At 42.8% G+C, this 23,337-nt stretch overlaps 1 protein-coding gene across 2 annotated transcripts; it reads right to left on the reverse strand.

The window, feature by feature from the left end:
* Positions 1-4,742: 4,742 nt before the first annotated feature.
* On the reverse strand, positions 4,743-23,278 carry atf2 (activating transcription factor 2). 2 transcript variants are annotated; one of them, XM_041844305.2, is made up of 12 exons: positions 21,962-23,278; positions 21,143-21,212; positions 20,953-21,049; positions 20,752-20,870; positions 20,513-20,641; positions 19,307-19,485; positions 18,814-18,925; positions 17,641-17,727; positions 15,290-15,499; positions 14,835-15,041; positions 12,214-12,319; positions 4,743-6,765 (listed from the first exon to the last, which is right to left on the reverse strand). In XM_041844305.2, the coding sequence occupies exons 2-12, from the start codon at positions 21,188-21,190 to the stop codon at positions 6,545-6,547; spliced, it is 1,515 nt and encodes a 504-aa protein (XP_041700239.1). In that variant the 5' UTR covers positions 21,191-21,212; positions 21,962-23,278; the 3' UTR covers positions 4,743-6,544. The 2 variants fall into 2 exon arrangements, with proteins under 2 accessions (XP_041700239.1, XP_041700238.1); XM_041844304.2 differs by having other exon boundaries at positions 21,729-23,278.
* Between the last annotated feature and the right edge of the window lie 59 nt (positions 23,279-23,337).

The raw sequence follows: 23,337 nt of genomic DNA on the forward strand, positions 1-23,337 counted from the left end.
ATTGGTCTCTATTAAGCGTTATAGCAGCCATTGAACAAAAAAAAACCTTGGATATAGGCCTAGAGAAACATAAACCTAAAATGTAAAAATGTTACCAAAAAGTCCAATAAGTTGTACTTTTATAAGTAGGCCTAAGTTATCATGGTGTCCAACAACGCCTTTTCCCCATAATTTCTGATTATTCCCTGCAATCCACTACCAGTCCAGCTCCACCATGTTAAACTCACCTATTGATAATACTGTAGCACAAAAGAAAACAAGCGAAAGTCCACTTGTCTGTCAACATAAATATGTAGATTGTGTGTTTGCTGACATGACAACTAGTATCTGTGCATGATTAGTAGTATTTCATTTGTTTTCATTCAGCATTCAATCAGGGACATAGGTTGCTTGTAGGAAAACATGGAAATTGGGGAAATGGGTTGTGTATAACAATTAAAATCATTATACCTTGTACAGTATTTCTCTGGGGGCATATGTTTGTTTAGAGGGATACAAAATTGAAGGAATAAACAACAGGAAATGCCTTACTCACTGTCTTTCCTGTTTTTTTTAGAAGATGGGCAAAGGTAGTTTTCTCATTGGCTTTGGACAACATCAGAGTATCATCACATTATTTTTCTAAGGACCCTAAAAATGTTGAGGATATTAATTTTTTGCATTTTCCGTACAGACAGCATCATCTACTCTGTGTCCTTCATTCTGTACATGCCACAATGAAGAGATTGTTTGCTCAGATAGAGGGTTTACCATCATCCCACTGGTTCATGATTGGCACTCATCTGCAAAACGTCGGAGTTTGACTAGGAACTCCATCAACAGTTGAACCTAAGGCTTTTCTACACTAACCAAATCTGACCAGTTTGGACCTGGGATTCAATTCAATATCTTCCATTCACTGTGGATCATTATATTCTCTGAGTGGTCTGACAGAGCTTCATCTGGAAAATAGCAATAACTCTTCACTTGAGAGACAGCCCTTTTCAGGAGTGACAAGTTTACTCTCTTTGGATTTACATGGCAACCAACTGTGTGATGTTAAACAGGGTACATTTGATGGATTAATTCATCTAACAAGGCTGAGGATCAGTAGCAATGCCCTTACAGTCCTGCATCAAGGGCTCTTTGTTGGTCTAAGATCGCTGGAGACCTTATACCTTGAAAATAATCAAATCACGTCAATGTCGAGAAATATTTTTAAAGGACTTGGACATTTACATGAGCTGGATATCTCTGGAAACAATTTGTCATGGTTTCCAGGCAGTGTTTTTAAACCTCTTTCATTGCTGTCGGATCTACTGCTGAATTATAATTCCATAATGCAAATCAAACACACACACTTCAAATCCCTGGTGGAATTAAAGGCACTGTCTTTGAGCCATAACATGCTTTCTGAGATTGACCCAAGCGCTTTCAACAAGTTATCAAAACTGGAAGCCTTGAGGCTGAATGGAAATCATATCTTGAAGATCGGGAAGCATGTGTTCAGTCTCTGTACTCACATCAGGGAGATTGACCTCAGTGACAATTTAATCTCCACGATCGAGGATTCTGCTTTTGTGGGTTTAACACATCTAAGGGTTCTGAAACTGAACCGCAACATACTCTCGCACTTAAGTCCAAAGGCATTGGAAAGCAGCCTTCAGCTGTCATATTTCAGTCTGGATGAGAACCCATGGGACTGCGACTGCAGAATACTTTGCTTAAAAAGATGGCTTGAGACGAGCAGTAACAGACGTCTCAGTGATTCTGGGAGGTGCTCTCAACCTGAAACTCTGAGAGGGCAGTACCTGGGTGCCATAAGCAGTGCATTGATCCGGAGCAACAACAGCATGTGCAGTGATGCACTCCCCCATGTCAATTCCAGAGCAATCGCCTTTGCCTGCAACACATGGCTGTCAGAGATAAACATTGTCAACAGTGAGGAAATACAGACACATAAGACTGCTACTCCTGTTGTGATCATCAGAAATGCGAACAAGCGTGATGTTTCAGAGTCACAGCATTACCCAAATGAATCAGCAGTTGGAATATTGCCCCCTGGAAACAGAACAATCCAATCAATATCAGTGCAAACCACAACTCCAACCAAAGTGTTCCCTGTGGAAATTACAGTCAATGATGCATGTACCTACAATCAGGTGATAATCAACATATCAGCATGGATAGTCACCTTCAGCTCTGCTGTCATTGAATGGAGTTTGGCGAAAGCTGACAGACAAAATTTGTACTTTAAGGTAATGTACGACCAGTTTGATACAACAGCTAAGTTCAATAGGTTTGTTAATGTCAAACAGGGCACCGTTTGTAACCCTCAACACCCTATTTTGTATGTGTGGAAAGTGTCGTCCATGAGCAAGTCTGCCATGCAGCCTCTTGTGATCTCTGTCTTGGTATCATCACAGATGCTGAATAGTTATCAGGGCCTGAGCCTCACATTATAATATTGTACTTGAGTGCCACCAATACCCTGGTTATTATTGTTGTCCTAATTTTCTTTGGATATAAAGCCTTCACACTGAGGAAACACTGGAGCAGTACTCTGCTGATGTTCTCTCAGAACAGACGTTTCTCCTGTACTATGTGTGCTGGGATACCAATGTCTTATCGTAACTCTGGCATTCAAGCTAACAGTTCCCACACTGGTACTTATCAGCTGAACAAGGATGATGCCATAGAGCTGCCACCTGCACACTAAACATATATCTATCGACACGTTACCATCCTCGGGTTGTCATTACCCTTCATTATCATATTATTATATGTTATTACATACTGTATGTCATGTTGATCTATCAAAGCATTGAATTATCTGTTATATTTGTAATTGAAACTCATCTTTCACTGAAGGTTTGCTGAGTCTTGAGGGGGTTTGTTGCAGGTTTTTCTGTACTCACTGACCCACGCCAAAACTCATTGCACAATATCCACCAGGTGGCAGAATACACCACAATAAATGTACACAGACTAGTCTCAGTCAGCAGTTAAAGCTGGAACCTTTAATGGTGAAAAAGCCATGTCCGTTTACGATATTACAACAGAGAAGTTACTGCAAACGACGAACACAGTTTTTTCCCCTCGTACATCATTGCACATGAAATAGAAGAGCACAATATGTACTGCAACATTTTTTTTACCCTTACGCTCCTCAGCTCGGCAACAAAAACAAAAACAATGGTGGTGGGGCGGCCAGTGGCACAGTTTCCCCCTACTGCGGATTACATCTTTAAGTACAATAAAGACACAAATAATGAAATGGTGAAACGGTCCAAAGAAAGCATGTTTTGAGTCAGAAAGAAGCAACTATCTAGTCTGCACAACTGGTTATACCCCACATGCTTTATACAGATACACTACATTACCAAAAGTACGTTGACACCGGCTGGTCGAACATCTCATTCCAAAATCATGGGCATTAATATGGAGTTGGTCCCCCCTTTGCTGCTATTACAGCCTCCATTCTTCTGGGAAGGCTTTCCACTAGATGTTGGAACATTGCTGCCGGGACTTGCTTCCATTCAGCCACGAGAGCATTAGTGAGGTCGGGCACTGATGTTGAGCGATTAGGCTTGGCTCGCAGTCGGCGTTCCAATTCATCCCAAAGGTGTTCGATGGAGTTGAGGTCAGGGCTCTGTGCAGGCCAGTCAAGTTCTTTCACACCAATATCGACAAAACATTTCTGTACAGACCTCGCTTTGTGCATGGGGGCATTGTCATGCTGAAACAGGAAAGGGCCTTCCCCAACTGTTGCCACAAAGTTGGAAGCAATCGTCTAGAATGTCACTGTATGCTGTAGCGTTAAGACTTTCCTTCACTGGAACTAAGGGGCTTAGCCCGAACCAGATGGTGAAACGTGATTCATCACTCCAGAGAACGCGTGTCCACTGCTCTAGAGTCCAATGGTGGCGAGCTTTACACCACTCCAGCCAATCCTTGTCATTGCGCATGGTGATCTTAGGCTTGTGTGCGGCTGCTCGGCCATGGAAACCCATTTCATGAAGCTCCCGATGAACAGTTCTTGTGCTGACGTTGCATCCAGAGACAGTTTGGAACTCGGTAGTGAGTGTTGCAACCGAGGACAGGCGATTTTTACGCGCTTCAGCACTCTGCGATCCCGTTGTGTGAGTTTGTGTGGCCTACCACTTCACGGCTGAGCCGTTGTTGCTACTAGACATTTCCACTTCACAATAATAGTACTTAAAGTTGACCGGCGCAGCTCTAGCAGGGCAGAAATTTGACGAACTGACTTGTTGGAAAGGTGGCATCCTATGACGTTGCTACGTTGAAAGTTAGTGAGGGCCATTCTACTGCCAATGTTTGTCTATGGAGATTGCATGGCTGCATGCTCGATTTTATACACCTGTCAGCAACGGATGTGGCTGAAATAGCAGAATCCACTATTTTGAAGTGGTGTCGACCTACTTCTGTATATCCATGGTTACCTTCTTGACATCTCTGCCTGTCGCACCTCCAACGGTGTCAGTAGACAAGGAGCTACATGGTCATCAGTCTGGGACCAACACTCCTCAATGTTTTGCTCACTGTGCAGGTACATCTTCTGGTGGCGGAGCAGTGGCAGGGTGCCACCCCCTTACAACTGGCCTTCCTTCAGATGTTAGCTCTTTGTTCCCCTACTCATGTCCTTCCTCCTCAGCCACAGCCAGAAGCTTCCCTTTTTTGCCTCCTCTGCCAGCTCTTTGGTTGCCTCCCTAAGTAATAAAGAAAAATCCAGGAGGCAGAAATGGATTTAAAGAGATATTAAAAGATTTATTACATCTTATTAATTTAGGATACTGTACTTTATACATAACTTTCACAAGTTACAAGTTTACTGCCAACACAATATCACACCCCTTTTAAGCAGTTAAGCCGGGGTAAAATAATTTACAAAACCTTTCATAAACTTAAGACCAGCTAGTTATAACTCAAGTTGAAACATGTTCAATGTTACTTATTTGACGGAGACATTATTTAATATCAGTTTAATTCTCTCAGAGAATTATTTAAATCATGCTGAGAGCACATAAGTGACAGTACAAAAAAACCTGTTAAATAAAAAGGAATAGATTATATCTGAAGAAAAAACACAGTAGTGTCTCATTAAACTACACAGTAGTAAGCCAATACATTTAAAGAGAAAAGGCAATTTGATCCGAAATAATTGTATGATTTGCAAACTACAATTACTTTCTAAAATGTCACTAAGCTTAAAAGCAGTATTAGCTCAACTTAAACATACATCATTGATTCCTCATTAAGTTTATTGCGCAGCAGTATGTGATTCTATTCTGTTCAGTGTTTTTAAAAGGTACTGTACTACGCAAGGCAAACAGAGCCTTAGTTTTAGGTCGGAAGCCAGTAAAGGTTCCTCAAGTTGATATTTTTTTAATACAAATAAAACGTCTTATTAGGACTCTAATACATGATTAAAACTATTCTAAAAAAAAAAGTTATGACATCTGGAAAAAACACAATGTATTAGTAATGATGTTATTCACAATGTTTCCTAAAAATGTAATATTCTTAACTTAAGGAGTAAGTGTAATATTTCCTCAAGAGTGTTCAGTCAAACATCAAAGCAAGTCACTTAGTAAGCAGAAACATATCTCCTACACCAAGCAATTATGTACATGGAAACGCTCATGATGGAAAACATAATTCATACTAATTCTAGTGACAAATCAATCTGTGTGATAAACTTAATGGCACATGGTTAAGTCAACATCAACATGTTTATGTAATGTAAAATGTACTGCAATCCTACATTCACTGCTTCATGGAACAATCAAACTACAAATTGAATGTTGGTCAAAGAATGCACATAAATTCTACCCAAGCTTCTATTTTACAAGTGGAGGCAACTCTGAACATTTAAACCACATCATGCTACCTACCGGCAGACGTAGCCAAACTAAATCACTCACAAAAACGTTGTCAGTTAAAATCTGATTAAACCGTTGAAGTTTTGTAACGAGACAGGTATTGAAATCTACCTCAAAAAGCTGCCAGTACGTCTTATTGGAACAATCAAAAAACACTAAAAAGTTAAACCCTTCATCTGTTGTTATGTGCAAAATGAAAAAGGCTAAACAATAAAAAAAAAGTGACTGCTCCTTACATCTTCTCACCATAAGATAAAGATAGTGCTTATAAAAGGACATTAAAAACAAATACATTCCAAGTGAGCCACAACACACTTTGGTAAGGTCTCATTGACAATGCACTGACTCAATCATTACAACTTCATAGTTCACAGAGGTCCAAAACAAAAAGGACATGTGTACACAGTCAATAAATAAATCAAATGAATACAAAACGAGGAGGAAATAAGACAATCATCCATCTTCAAACCATTCGTAAAGGGACTTATTTTGCATCTTTACCAAAAATCCAACAAACCATTGCATTCCAAGAACATCGAAAGACACAGAAACCAAACAATGAGCAGAGACAGTATAGTCCAAACAGAAGCAGAGTGAGAGTTCCTTTCCCCTACAGAGGCAGCAGCGAGGCTGGGGCACTGTCTGCGGTGCGGTGGGGGTGATCAGCTTCCTGAGGGCTGAGTCTGGATGGTGGACAGGGCAGCGCCCCCCTGTGCCTGGCCATCCTCTGTGCTCTGGTCTGCTGTTGCGGGGGCGGAGGCAGCAGGGGTCATGGAGGAGGAGCTGACTCCGTTGGAGGTGCTGACGGAGCTGTGCTGGATGGCCTCGTTCTGGGGGCTGCCTGGGACTGACATCTCCTCACAGCGGTCCTCCTTCTCAGATGCTTCAAACACACACACACAGTGAGTAAAAAAAAAAGCCTGTTTCGGCTTTACGGTTTGTTCATCACCTGTTTTACACAGTACATTATTGCCACAGAAGTGCTTGTTAAAGTAGATGACTCACTTCATCAAAATGCATAGCCTATATTCATTGCACTATACTCATATTCCAAAATAGGATCAGGAGTAACCTCTGTTGGCTAATCTATTTAGGACTAATATGTATATCCTAGGACATTTTGTTAACACTACTTACCGTTTTTTCTGCTATTAATTAAAGTTAAGTTACAATGTCAATTTAAACCAACATCATAAGGGGACATTAAAATTGTGGGGCATGTGGCAGTGTTTCCCACTCCTCACTGCGTTCTCATTTGTTTTTTGCTACCTTGCCAACTACTGCAGCGACAGATGATTACAGCACCTGATTTTAATGATGCTCACACTGGAGAGTATGCAAGACTTGGAGTCGAAATGCCACCAGCTGTTAGGCAGTTGCATTGAGTTAATTGGATCCTGATGGAAAAAGATCCTCTCTCATGCTCCGACTCAAAGGAATGAGGACCACTATGATAATTAATATAGCTAATGATATGAAGTCAGTTGAAATGGCACTAGGTAATTAACGATTGGGCTTGGTATTTGAGAATGTGAGATACAGATTCCAAAATAAGAGAAGTGTGCAATAAAATTGCGTTTAAAAGGCCCTGTGTGTGTAGGGCTCCCTTTGCGTTCGTATTGACCAGACTTTGATCAGGTGATTTAGTGCAGGTGAATGTCAAAGCACCGTAAATCGCTCTGCCATTTCTCCCTGCATAAGGTCGATCCCCTTGTAAATCAGGCTTTTTGTTCCATATTCCAGTGTGTATTATTACTCCTAATGGCATTAAGCACAGGAGCGGAAGGCGAGAGTGGACTGCTGATATATTATCATATGCAGCTTTACTAGTTACCCAAAGCAGCCTTACTTCATTTATTATTTCCTTCATTTCTGATGTGGTTTTCACCATAAGCAGATGGACAGCTCAGTGTGCCAAGAGGAAGCATGGTCTGGCTTTTTTGTAGGGCAGGCTGGGTAATATCCTCCCACCTGCTGTAGCAGTGTGCCTGGGCCTGGGCTGGATGAGGAAACATGTTCTCAGACAGGGATGGAGGATGCTGGGGGCCTGGGGGACCACTAGGACTGGGAGGAAACACAGAGTGGCTGAAAAGACCTCTGCGCTGAGGCAAGACCATGATGGAATCTTTACATGATCTGCCTTATGTTGTCACAGTATTGACAGTATGGGTCTTTATGAATAAAACGTCGCACTAAGGTGCATTGCGTTCGATTTGCCTGCTGGGGGGCAAGGAGACTCCCAGCTCTGCTAAAACCATTGACAACTACGCCGTTTTCAATGGATTGTTAAATAAATGTTAACTATTTGGTTGTAATATCATCACCTCTTGAAGAGCATAGTCAGAACTACACATTTTCGATTATTCCATGCAAAACAATTGCGCACATTTAGCTCATGCTCAGTAAACATCAATTGACCATGTAATTTCAGATACGTGAGGGTAGCCTCACGACATCTCTCAATATTGGCCACCATTAATTGGATATTTGAGTGATATAAAGTAAAAGTGAACTATACCTGACAGGTATGAGTGGTTTAGCTTAATTTCACCATCCTTCGTGGGGTCTGCCTGTCAAGCAGCAAAAGGGCGCATTGCAGTGGTGTAAAGTACTTAAGTAGTTTTTTTGGGTATCTGTACTTTACCTTACTATTTATATGTTTGACAACTTTTACTTCACTACATTCCTAAACAAAATAGTGTACTTTTTACTCCATACATTTTCCCTGACACCCAAAAGTACTCGTTACATTTTGAATGCTTAGCAGGACAGGAAAATGGTCCATTCACACACTTTTACTTGAGTCCTTTTCAATTAAGGTATCTTTACTTTAACTCAAGTATGACAATTGGGTACTTTTTCCACCACTGGCGCATTGCCGATGTAACGTTACTGTTAGCTGCTAATGTTTACTTTGCCAGCTACCGGTAGAAACTTTGTACTGTTGGCTAAACATAGTGGAAAGTAGACCTAATGTACTTTTTTCTTCAACCAACGTAGGCTTACCTAGTGAAGTTAGCTAAAGTTATACCATTTTCAACGTTTTTAAATAGTGTTTAATCACGATTGCTGCTGACAGACATGATAGGCTACATTGATTGATGGACCACGTCAAATTGGCTAGCTAGCCATTACCATACAGTGCCTTCGGAAAGTATTCCGACCCCTTGGTTTTTTCCACATTTTGTTACGTTACAGCCTTATTATAAAATTGCTTTTTTTAAAAAGAATCCTCAGCAATCTACACACAATACCCCATAATGACAAAGCAAAAACGGTTTTGAAATTTTAGCGAATTTATAAAAAATACAATAAAAAAATACCTTATTTACATAAGTATTCAGCCCCTTTGCTATGAGACACGAAATTGTGGTCAGGTGCATCCTGTTTCCATTGATCATCCTTGAGATGTTTATACAATTTGATTCAAGTCCACCTGTGGTAAATTAAATTGATTGGAAAGGCACACACCCGTCTACATAAAGGTCCCACAGTTGACAGCGCATGCCAGAGCAAAAACCAAGCCATGAGGTCGAAGGAATTGTCCGTAGAGCACCGAGACAGGATTGTGTCGAGGCACTGATCTGGAGAAGGGTACCAAAAAATGTCTGCAGCATTGAAGGTCCCCAAGAACACAGTGGCCTCCATCATTCTTAAATGGAAGAAGTTTGGAACCACCAAGACTCTTCCTGGAGCTGGCCGCCTGGCCAAACTGAGCAATCGGGGGAGAAGGGCCTTGGTCAGGGAGGTGACCAAGAACCCGATGGTCACTCTGACAGAGCTCCAGAGTTCCTCTGTGGAGATGGGAGAACCTTCCAGAAGGACATCCATCTCTGCAGCACTCCACCAATCAGGCCTTTACGGTAGAGTGGCCAGACTGAAGCCATTCCTCAGTAAAAGGCACAAACAGCCCACTTGGAGTTTGCCAAAAGGCCCCTAAAGACTCTCAGACCATGAGAAACAAGATTATCTGGGCTGATGAAACCAAGATTGAACTCTTTGGCCTGAATGGCAAACGTCACGTCTGGAGGAAACCTGGCACCATCCCTACGGTGAAGCATGGTGGTGGCAGTATTATGTATGGGGGGGATGTTTTTCAGAGGCAGGGACTGGGACACTAGTCAGGATCGAGGGAAAGATGAACGGCACAAAGTACAGAGAGATCCGTGATGAAAACCTGCTCCAGAGCACTCAGGACCTCAGACTGGGGTTCACCTTCCAACAGGACAACAACCCTAAGCACACAGCCAAGACAACGCAGGAGTGGCTTCGGGACAAGTCTCTGAATGTCCTTGAGTGGCCCGGCTAGAGTGCGGACTTGATCCCAATCGAACATCTCTGGAAAGACCTGAAAATAGCTGTGCAGCAACGCTCCCCATACAACCTGACAGAGCTTGAGAGGATCTGCAGAGAAGAATGGAAGAAACTGCCCAAATACAGGTGTGCCAAGCTTATAACGTCATACCCAAGAAGTCTTGAGGCTGTAATCGCTGCCAAAGGTGCTTCAACAAAATACTGAGTAAAGGGTCTGAATTCTTATGTAAATGTGATATTTCAGTGTTTCATATTTAATACATTTGCTAAAATTTCTAAAAACCTGTTTTTGCTTTGTCATTATGGGGTATTGTGTGTAGATTGATGAGGGAAAAAAACTATTTAATCAATTTTAGAATTAGGCTGTAACCTAACAAAATGTGGAAAAAGTCAAGGGGTCTGAATACTTTCCGAAGGCACTGTTTCACAACATGTCTAGTTAACAAGCTAACTTTCAGGGGATAAACTAGATGGCTACATCCAAATATTGTCTGATTTGCTTGCCATCTATAGTGGTGATGACAGTAGTCCGACTGACAACTTTACCAGAACGATGTCAAGCTCTTTCCAAAAGCTTAATCTCTAATGAAGCAAGCTAAATGACACGTTGTTTGCTTTATAGCTAGGACTGAATATGAAAATACTTCATCAGTTGATGTTTACTGATTGCTGTAAAACGCTGACGATAGAGCTAAAATGTGGAATAATCGGAAATGTGTAGTTTTGACTATGCTCTTCAAGAGGTGATATTAAAAATCAAATAGTTATCAAATGTATTTAACAATCCATTGAAAACGGTTTAAGCAGAGCTGGGGACTCTCCTTGCCCCCCAGTAGCCAACTCGAACGCTATTGTAACGTTTGATTGATAACGAGCTATAGTATAGCAGAGTCTGGTATCATCTAACTCAACCTCACCTTTCAACAACAGAATGCTTCCGTAAAGTAATAGGATAATTAGATGAAGCTAGGCTATATTTCTCCACTTTATCAACTAGCTGCAAGCGATCAGCCTTCACCGAGGTCTAAGATAGGAAGAATTCGCAACAATATATGTGAGAAAGATGACCCAATTCATCTGCAAATGGTAGTCAAAACAATCCAGACAACCAAATGAGCCCCGTCTGTGACAGGCCAATACAGCCTGGGAGCCATCAGTCCCATAATATGCATGAGACGTGTCAGCGACAGTGCTATGGTTAACAATAGGGATGTAGAAGGAACAGTGGCGCTCGGTGGCCGCGGCACCACTCATTGAGAAAGCTCCGCAGTCTTGTCAAGCTCTCAGCTATAATGGACTCATTTTGGAGGCAATCATTGTCAATACAAGTCAGCGGCAGACTCCTGAGCACTGCCGAGACGTGGCTCTGCGTACACGTTCTGCATATTGGCCCAGCTAAAGAGAGATGGTGAGTTATGAGCACAAAGCTGAACTGACAAAAATCGAGAGGCAAAGGGGGCTGAAATGGAGGAAATTAAAAAGTATAGCCTGTTCTTACAAAAGTGCTTACACAGTGACTGGTGAAACCTGGCAGCCATTAAGTTTTACAACGAGCACCTGAGGAACAGGCACTTCTGGGCAAAGTGAGTCAACCATCGCCTCCCAGACACCCGTTCTACTGACAACAGCAAATTGAAACTAAGAGGCTGCATATGGCAGACACTATGCACAGATTTGCATATTTCGAAAAGGCATCATTAAAGAATAAAAAGCTAAAGACTGATGCCTTTACTCTGCATTTAGGCTTCCATAATGGTGCAGGTAAAGCACATTTAAAACAATACGACTTGAAATGACAGTTCAAAACAGACGACTTGCATGAGACAAAAAGGCATATGAATAGACAAACTTCTCTGAAGTTTTTTTAAAACAGAGAATGGCCTAATGTGTCCATAGCTCTGGAGGTGTTCGGCTAGGCGATGAGCGAGACGTGTCCCTCTGGCGAGCGGTTAGCGGGGCTCGTTTTGGACGTATATGCTGGGCGGCCTGGGGCTGAGGATAATGGAACATAACTCACTGTGATAGGCAGATTTCTTCTGCATGGCAGTTACAGGGCAATCTTTATGAGCCAGAAGAAGCTGCTTCAGCTGAGCCACTTCATTTCTCAGCAGGGTGACTTCATTCTGCCAGAGAGAAGGGAAACAGACAACACACACTCCATAAAATGGCCACTTTGGAGACTTGACTGACTGCCACATCCTTTCATACAGATACGTCCCACACGTGAACTTTTACAGTATACTCTGCTGACCTGAGTCTGAGAACCATCTGTATAGTATGCATCTCTGATTGCAACATAGTATATTTAGGCTAAACCTTCACCTTCCCCATTCCATGAGGAGCATGACCTGCCAAACCATCAGACATCCATGACTGTCTGTATGGGGGGCTGTGAAGTGCTGGATGAATCTGTTTACATCACAACAGCCAGCATACACACATTCCCCAGTTCTGAAAAGTGAAAACATTCAGGCTGGTGGGGGGGGTTCTTTAGCTACTATTTTCTCAGTACCCAAAACCATTGTGATTTTATTTGACAAAGGGACAACCACAAGACATTTCTCTCTCTTTTTCTGTCTGTATGAGAGGCCCATATGACCATTACATTACTGCACACATACTCGTATTCCCCCCATGAAGAAGAACAGACACAGGGAAAGGTAGCTAACTGGATAATGGATGGCAAGGTGAATAAAGTATGATGCACTTTTTCAATTATTTTGCTCCTGCGCTATAATTATGGCTCTTTACTGGCTCCCGACCAACACATTTGTCAGAGGTGAGCTCTTCCGATTGTCAGCACAACTTTGTGGATTCTGCTGAGATTTACACTCCCGTGTCATTACAGCCCTGTGGGAGCTGGGGATTCTGCATGCAGTAAAGAGAGGCCACATTACGCTGAAGGTGACTTTCACTGAAATCAGAGCAGCCGGGGGCCCAGAGAACACCCTATGGCAGATTTAGACTCTTTCTATTCTCCTTTTAAAAAAGGACTATGGCCTCTTAATCGATTAGTCTTAAAGCGGCCAATTTATGTGAATCTATCCGTTTGGGCTGTTGTGAGACAGATTTAAAAACAGCTGGTAGAGCCTTTACACATCTCTACCACACCACGCTCACTACGCTGCCATCTCCCATTACAGATACACAACCTAGCTACCACTGCTGCTTTGCAAAGACGCTCATCCTCTCCACCTCTTCCTCTACTCCCTTTAGTTTAGAACATCAGCCCTCCAGTGCAGGTGCAGCTCACAGAGAGATCTTTTAGCATGGCTAAAGTTAATAGATGTTATGGTATTGCTAGATGTTGGGTGGCCTCAACAGGCAGTGTTTAGCGACTACTTTGATTAAACTAGCTACTGTATTCCGAATACCATAAAGACATAGCTTTGTTCGCATGATGTGGAGGAATCTAACCTGGTATGAATGACAATCAGGTCATTTGTTATTGTTACTACTGCATTGGTGGAACAACTAAACACCAGATCTGATAAGGTGTATTACTACAACTTGGATGTTAAATTCAGAAAAACAGAAATGGCTGCATTCCTTATCCAATCAATATACATCATGCTGTCATACAGTAGGATAAAGCATGGCGGCCTGAAGAAGTTTAAGTTGTTTCTAAGTTTGTGAATTAATAGAATGGGAGCAAATGGTCCTTTCCTTCCTGACTCGGAGGCCGGGAGCCCTGTGGGTTGCTGCCTGCTCTGACACCTCATTAAAAAAGCCCGTTAAGGATGATGTTATAGTAATCGTGCATCATTAGGGCCCACTCCGCTGATCAGCTGGGCCAACGTGTCAGCACGGGAGTTATAACTAAAACCGCACCGCTGATTAATGCCTTCATATAAAGAACACTTTCATTCTGTGACATTCAATTTTCGCCGTGACTTATTCCGTTCCTCATAGTTAACAGTGCTGCTCTCTGCAACCCCATCCTTCCTCAATCAGTCTCTCCACCTTCATCTGCCTGCGTTCATTTAACCCTTAGCAGGCACACCGATGACCATCAGTGGTGACAATCTGTTATTGTAACGGAAATTAATCACAATCCCCCAACCTCCATTTCATTTCCCCCTTTCCCGTGTTCTCTTCTCCCCTCCTCCGCCTCAACCCCTCCCCCTCATGTCTTACTTTGCCTTCATGGACAAATAAGACAGCAAGCAAATAAACAGCACATCTCATTTAATTGTGTGGAACGCCGATGTGCCGCACCCCAGATCACACTTATCAACAGAGACAACAGTTACATGAACTGTAGAGAACTTGTCAGCGTCAGATCCTAATTGCTTTCTGCAAAATGAAGGTTCAAAAAGACACCTTTCCCTGAGAGATTTTAGAGGCCATCCAGTAAACTGCTGAGACAGAAGCGAGGACACGCTTGTGTGCGGCTGACATCTGGAGGATACATCTTTATTGACAGGGATGTATCGGAGAACGGGGCTCGCACACCGCCGCTGTCACACCGCAACTCCTCTTAATAGGCTTTAATGACTTCATCACCAAATAAGGGGGAAAAAAATGCACACACACAGTATAATCCCTCATACCTGATGCAATAAGCAGTTACTATATGGTAGACTGAGCTGAGGTGTGTGTATATATATATATATATATATATATGTATGTATATACCTGTAGTTGTCCGTTCATAGAGTTGAGGTCCTCAGCCTTCTTCTCCAGTGAAGACACCCAGACCTTCCTCTTCTGTCTGCAGCGGGACGCCGCCGCTCGGTTGCGTTCCAGGAACTTTCGCCTCTTCTCATCCGGGTCCTCGCTGGTGGCTCTGCGGCGCCGGCCCCCTGTGCTCGGGGTGTGCTGGGCAGGGGGCGCCTTGGACGCCTGGCATGGAGAACAGAATGCGCAGCACAAATTCATCAGAACCAACCTATCAAGCTCTATAACACACACATAGGCTATAACATGTATCTCATGGCTAACGTAATGTTCATCATAATCACTAGTTATTGAGTGGGTAATTCAAAGTAATATAATAATACACTTACAAAAGGTACTTCAATGACTGTAGTTGTGGAATAGCCAAACTAAGCATAGCCCCCTCTGATGGCCAGTTGTGGTAGTGTACTCACAGACGTCTCAGTGGTGGAGATGGCAGGCTGCTGGAGGGTCTGGGGGCAGGGTTCCTCAGGCGGGGCCGGGGGAGGGCCAGGAGACGGAGATGGGGCAGGGGGAGGGGCCAGGGCGGGGGCTACAGTGTGGGTCACAGCACTGCTCTGGACATCACCAGCATCTCCATTGGTTACCTGAGGGAGCTGCTGGCTTAGTACCGCCTTCCGCTTCTAGGGGAAGAAAAGAACACATGAGCACATGAGCCACGAGACAACACGACTCTGCAATGTAGGGATGTTCTGTTTGAGTTGAAAGTCATGAACATAGTCTTGAAAAAGACCAATGAGATAAAAACAACAAGGAGCTGCAAAAGACGAAACCAAAACACTATATTCTGTATGATAGAAAATTAGACATCAAAACAAAGTCTTTCCATAGGAAATCTAATAGCTGTCACGGCCAATATCCTATTCCCCTGATGAGCTGGGGATGTCAACTTGTCAGGGGAAGCTCTGCCTCTTGGGTGTGTTTATAACACACACCATAGTGCCCCCCCATCTACAGCGCCCAACCCCCTTCTCTGTCCCTGTGCATCTGTCAGACAAGCCATAAAACTGGCTAACAAAGTCACCAGGAACGCACACGTCTACAGACAAAACAAATATCTTATAGGCGATCCTCCTAACAGACATATACTACGACATACTGTGAAATTAACTCACATGCCAAATCCATATTTGTAATTGTTGATGTTTCACATGAAAATCTAGGCAACACATTTCACCCGTCCTGCGTCTCGATAAAGGTGACAGACTGTTATTTAAAGCCCAAATACTCCACCATCAAACAGTGAGTAAACAAGCTGAAGGTGAATGAGCCATCTCAACCCATAACAAAGTGAGCAGGAATACATTTACATGGGAGAACAGAGGAGCACATTATTCTAACAACTACCTTTTGCCAGACCAATCTATCTACCAAATTAGTTTATCGTGTAATACCCTTCCAGAAGCTCTTCTGGCAGAAACAAGATATTATTCTCCTGGAATGGCCCATAGAAGGAGGGAGAAGCCAGTCAGATTCATATTTCATTTCTGCCACAGAAACCTCATCAGTGTAATAACCCTCCATCTCATGGGTGTTATTCAACCATCTGCCGCTATATTACTTATCTTTATTTTGCAACTAATTAACAGCATAATCTTCTAAATTCAGCAAGTTAATTATCATTATTGTGGTCTTTGCAGCATCATCAGTCCTTGTAAAGCGCTGTCTCCGTGCCCCCGGAGAGCAGGGTGGGTGGGGGGCTGGCTGGGCGGGGGGCTGTTTTCTTGACGTGGGCTCATTAGGTGTTTGCTGATGAGCTGAGTGTGGTGGGGGGGGCACCGGGGGTGGGGGGAGCGCAGGTCAGCCAGGATTCTGCTGAACAAAAGGTTCCATGCAGGGTGAGGCTGACTTAATGTGGCTCTCTGAGCCCATGCCAAGATGCCCCCAGCTGGCTCTCGGCGGAAGCCCCCCTCCGGTTGGCCCCGACGACGGCGTGTTGAGCACAACGCTATCTCGGCATTTGTCATCCCTGCGCCCCTCGAACCCAATAAAACACCCCACCCCAGCTTAAACTCCATCCGCCCACCCCTCCTCCTTATAAAGCTTTACCTGTTAATTTTCAGAGGAGTGGCGTGCTGTGAACACTTACAGGTTCTGTGATACGTGCTTCATCACTGTGCCAATGATCTACCCAACAACGGACCATATCCCTGCCCTTCAACCATCACTACTAACACAAAGGGCCAGAGGCTGGAGACACTGCTCATCCACCCTGTTTGAGGCATTAAAGGGATACTTCGGTATTTTTCCCCCCCAGAGTCAGATGATCTCCTAGATACCATTTTCATGTCTCTGTGTCTAGTATGAAGGAAGTTAGAGGTAGTTTTGCGAGCCAATGCTAACTAGCATTAGCGCATTGACTGGAAGTCTATCTACTAACATGCTGGTATCCACAAGTTCATCTGACTCTGGGGAAGTAGATAAAGGGCCTCATTGCCAAAATCCCGAAGTGTCCCTTTAAAAGTCTGGTCATGGTCATACACTACTCACTAGCATCTGTAACACATATTCAACTTTAATGACAATTTATATAAAATAAAAACTGCTAATAACATTGTAAAACACTTGTTTCTAGTTCCCTCTTCTGGTTAAAGCAAGGAACTACAGTACTAACATAGTACCTACAGTATTGACATTTAATACTTTGTACATAATCCAAATGTAACATTACTTTGTGGATCAATTTGACATAGTTAGGGGGAATTTCAGGCAAGCACATATGCACAGAACCCTTGATGGTATGTGTATGAGACAAAGACATTACCAGCTTAGCTTCTGATTGGACGGCTTGAGGCGAGGGGGGTCCAGGGATCCCAGGGACGTTAGGCACTACGGTGACGGGTCTGACAAGCTGACAGCACAGACACACACAGAGACCAGCACAAGGAGAATTAGTCTCTCCCAGTGAGAGGCAGGCAGCCCCCTCCCCTCCCAAAATGAACACACACAGCGCCGTACACTCAGAGTTTTCCTCATATCTCAGCCTCATTAGGCTGGATGGCCTGTTATTTTGTGGAGGCAGCGCCACATGGAGATGCACCATGTACGCTAATGAGCTCCTGCCTGCCTGTGTGGAAAGCATATGGACAGAAGGGCTAAGCACAGGAGAGGGATGGAGAGAGACGAGCTGGAAGGCCAGAGCTGGGTCTCCTCTACCATCACCTGACAATGAGATGGATGGAAAAAGAGAGAGGAGGAGAGGAAAGTGGATGAAGGGAGGAGGGGAGAGGAGACCTAGCAGTGGGATCTCTTCCTTTCTTCCTTCCTTTCTTCGTCAGTGGCTCCCCACAGACTGGGAGAATGGAGGTCTTTTCCCCGCTGCGCCGCCATCAGGAGATAATCATCTGCTGCTCAGTGTTCCACACAGACAATCAGGGCCAGAGAGAACAAGACAGGGACCCTGTCGGTCTATCGTCACCAGCCACACGTCACTCTGGGGGAACTAGGGACAGGGAGATTTCTATAGGGCCTACGATATGGCTAGATTAGCTAATGTCCTTAACGGACACTGAAGCATAATATCCAGGGTGGCATATTAATTGATTGCAACACATCCAGTCTGCCAGAAGTCAAGTGTGGTGATTCAAATTGTACAAGGACAAATGGCAATGAGGCACCCTGGACTGGAACATACAACCGTTTGGCCTACTCACTGTCTTTGCCAAGGTGACATACAGCTGCTCTCTTCTAAGGCCCATTAGTTCACCCATCGTCCCCTGCCTGTCCAACGCATGCCAAAGACACTAGTGCCAAATCAGTAAATAGTGAGCCTGTTCTAGGGGCGGAATGCTGATACATGGCATTAACTAATCACTGGAACGTGGATTTAGGCCTAGTTTAAATGGTTCTGAGCGAGTGTGCAGCACATTGGAAATCCATACATTTAAAATACACATTGGAACTCCATAAAGCAACGAGCATGACATGCGATACTTACAGGAATTGCGGTTGGAATATGTACACTGGATGCGATGGTTGCTGGGATTGCGACGGGCATGGTTTGTCCATTAGGCAGCTGAAAGAGTACAGGAAAAGTGCCAGAGACTGGACTGGAGGGGAGAGAAGGGACACTATGGGTTACACAACAACCAGCAATATAATATCTAGTCATGTTACGTAGTCAATTATTTCTCATTTAAGAATGTTATCATACACTTCACACTAAAACAAAGAAACACAAAACAGACACTCAAAGGAACATAAGGTAACGTAACATGGACAGCATAACGTTATGGATCTGTACTCATACAATATGGTACCAGTATTGGTCACTGACAACAAACCAAAGAGCATACTTTTCAATGAACCATCTTACCACAAAATGCAAAACCATAAAGACACAAAACCTAATTACAAAAAATAAATTAAGCAAAAACACACAAAGAAGTTCTACAAAAAATATCAAATAATTAACTTTTTTTGTTACTTACACTATTGGCCTATTAGAGGATGGGACTTGGGTAATTACAGAGCTAGATGTTGGCGATGGGAGAGCTTGCTGTATAACAACACTAGCATCTGAGGTTGCTAGGAGTACATTGGGGACTTGGAGGGATGCAGGATGGACTATAGTAGAGGTTGGCATTGAGGTCGGCTGCAAAGATACCTCCTGAAAACACCATACGAGACCTTAGCTGCATTAAAACGTTCAATGACAACCATTCTCTAGATTTCAACTAAGAAAGAATGCCCTAGTTTTATGTCATTCTTATAGTACAGAATAAAATATAGATTGATTACTAACTGCTAATAGACAAGGATCTGATGTACAAAATATAAAGGGATTTATTTATCCAAATAATGTTGTGCTGTTCTGGTACTACTGTGTCATATTTTTGGGAAGCAGTGAAACCATCAACCAAGGCACCGTGGAAGGAAACCAGTGTTTCAGTGATCCCAGTAATTTTATTTTTTTATTTTTTCTTTATTTAACTAGGCAAGTCAGTTAAGAACAAATTCTTATTTACAATGACGGCCTACACCGGCCAAACCCGGACGACGCTGGGCCAATTGTGCGCCGTACAGCCTGGAATCGAACCAGGGGGTCTGTAGTGACGCCTCAAGCTCTGAGATGCAGTGCCTTAGACGACTGCGCCACTCGGGATCCCTCGGGAGTAAGAGACGCTAGTCTGAAGAAAATATTCAAAGATGCTGCAAATGAGCATAAGAGGAGGGTAAACCTTATCCTGAGATGCCAAAATATTCAAAACTGTAGTTTAACTCTGTTACATTGGGTGGTCATTTGAGGGTAATTCACTCTGAGCTTATTGCAATGTTGTTGAGCAACATCTCTGATAAGCCATCCATTGGAGTTCATGGATATTGTATGACCACAATTATGACAGCACGTCTGTAAAGTTAGTCTATATGGTAGCAAATACAATTGCTTTTTCAGCAATCAGAGTATTGTCCAACCTTCAATGAACACCATTCAACAATGAATGAAACTGTTTGGGTTGAATATAACCCTGACTGTTCAAGCGGTGAGACAACAGTTGCTTGTTAATGTCCAAAAGTAAAGATCTAGAATTGCCCTACAGACAACTGATGCCTGTGTCACAAGCAACTAATATTGAAGACTTCATATCAACTGATCCAGCAGGATATCAATGTATGAAGTAGACCAAATTCTATACCTTGTCGTCACTCGTTGTAGATTCCGGATGGGGCAGAGTGCTGCCCTGATGTGCCTCCGCAGTTGAGTGGTCCTCAATTTTGTTTCGTATGATCATTGGTGTGGCAAGAGGCGACAGATCCAAGGGCATCTGCATGTCAGAAACAAATATTAACAGATCAGATAAGATCAAATCTGGAGCAACCTGTACTACCAAGTGAGCCTTAGCTTTGATAGCACCACTGAATAGTAATTAGTCACCTTTTTGAGGTCATCCTCAGCAGCTTTTTTGAAGTCATGCTCAAATGGACTGGTAAGCTCATTGAAGAGTCCCACTTCCTCACAGTTCTTCAGAAAGCGTGTAGGTGTTGGTGTTTGGTCTGCAACATAAGATAGGGTCTCTCTCTCTCATACCACTTGAATTAATACTATAATTTATTTGTTGTCTCTTGTAGTGCTTACCAGCAACGATGACACTGTTGTCCCTTGCTGGACCAAACTTGAGTGTCATCTCATGTTTGTGTTTGTGGACAGCCAAGTGGTCTTCATTTGTAAATCGCTATGGAATGATGAAACAATATATAAATTTACAGATATAACACTTTTCATATATAACTAACAAAGACAAACCAAATGGACTTTAAAAACATACCTGACCACACCCAGGAGCAGTACATAAGAAAGGTTTGTCATCACTCATATTCAGTAATTCCTTTTATACCCTGGAACACAAAATACAAATAATGATTTGCACTGTAGTAGGTAGAACGTTCCAGATCAATGATCATCACCTTATAGAAGGCTCTGTCAAATATTGTATCTGCCTTAGGACTTTGTGTGGGGACAAAGCTTATTGATAGCAGGTTGGCAACTGTCCCTTGTAAATGCATGGTCTTTCTCTGAGTCTGAGTCAGGAGAAAGAGTGAGAGACATCGATGGTCATACACCATGGATATCAATCAAAATGGTTAGTGGAAACTCGAATTATGACAGATGACACAACTTTATATTTAGCTAGCTAGTTACAGCAGTAGCTAACTAGTTATTATGAAACTGTGACAGCACATTTCTGACTAGCTTAAATTCAGCTAGCGTTGTCCTTATTTAGAAGACAAACAGATGAAATGCAACATAATTTACCCACAACATTAGGAACAAACGTTACAATTTAAATTGTTGATAAATTCAGCACGAGCTAACAAAACAATGTGGGTGGTTTTGTTTACACAGCCCCTCACCATCATCAAGCTAGCTAGCTCTATCCATCCACACCGCCCATTTAGGCAGGGTAGCATCTGCAAGCACAGCACCGTCGCCATATTAGCTCTATTTATAACTGATAATACAGAAAGGATCTGCATTTATCACAGACCAATACTTTTTATTCAAGCTTAAATCCCCACGAATGCCAAGAAATCGTTACAAGCGCGATATCTTTGTGTACAATCACTGTCAGTTTGTGGACACTTACCCACGGGCTCAACCTGGCTCAACCCTTGATATCAAAACCCCGTGTCTATGCAAAACCCTCGCGAGAGCAGCTTCTTTTCCGTATACGTCACTTAATTCCTACACACCACAGCCACAGACAAGCAGTCTTTGCCACCGTCAGCAATACTATAGAAGTGCAGAGAAATCAGTTCACAATACAATTGAGAATATACTATTTAAATTATATTTGTATCTTTATAGCTAGTCATGAGATGCTGTTATAATTCCAACAGAGATGTGGTGCATACAACAAATGTGCTGGGCCATTGCCAGACATCCCCAATGCAAAAAAAACAAACAAAACAAAGCACAGTAGCCCACACACATAAAATTGTCCAGAATATTATAGCATCCTATCTTGAATAAAGTCCTTGGTGAGTGAGGGAACAATCAATAACAGAGTCCAGGTGAACAGGGCAGGGTCTTCGGTAAAACAAACTACAACTCTGCTCAAAAGCAGTGGGAAGTGGATCCCACCAGAACAGAAGTGATAAGAAGCACCCTACATACCCCCAAGGGTGGGGAAAGCCAGGTGACTAGTGAACAGTTATCACCATCTGTGGGATGGAGGAATTAACTCCACTGGAAGACAAGTAATAATAAGCCATTTAGCAGACACTTTTATCCAAAGCGACTTACAGTCATGTACACACACCATGGTCTTGTTCAGAGCACACAAAATAGCAAAACCTTTCAAATAACTGAAAGCGAAAATTAGTATTCTCGTTGGACAAGTTCAAGTAGTACCATCCTCAGTTTTTAAATGTTCTGTTCCCTGGGTAAAACTGGATGCGACATCCGGGAGCCAGGGTATGAAGGGTGACCATCTCCAGAAAATACATGCATTTTACATTATCTTTCTGATCTTTTATGGCATTTGCATGAGAATGTAACCATTGCGTCAAATACATTATAGATCCAATTTCCTCTAGGCCCATCCGATTTGACAATGTACCTCTAGTGTTCTTAGGCACATTGAAAAGCTCTAAAATCTACCACCAAGGGATAAACCAACTTTATGCTTTGCGTGAACCAAACTGTAATAGTTGTTAATGGCAATTATGTCATGATCTCCAGGCTTTTTGACAGACTACACAAGTTCATACAGAGAACATCCCTAATAATCTGGACTAGTGACCACTATTTAGCACAATCAAATTGTGGTCTAGATTTATTTAATGCCATTTACAAGCGCCCACTTGCTGCCTACTAACAATGCTATTGACCTGCACTTGAACCAACGACAACATTAATGGCAAATGCACCACACTGATTTACATTAAGTCTAAGCAGTTCCTTTGTATAATCCCATGTTGACATTCAATAGAAGCTTGTCTTCTTGATTGTGGTGAAACA

The sequence above is a fragment of the Coregonus clupeaformis genome, chromosome 23 (genome assembly GCF_020615455.1).
Source record: "Coregonus clupeaformis isolate EN_2021a chromosome 23, ASM2061545v1, whole genome shotgun sequence".
NCBI classification, from domain to species: Eukaryota; Metazoa; Chordata; class Actinopteri; order Salmoniformes; family Salmonidae; genus Coregonus; species Coregonus clupeaformis.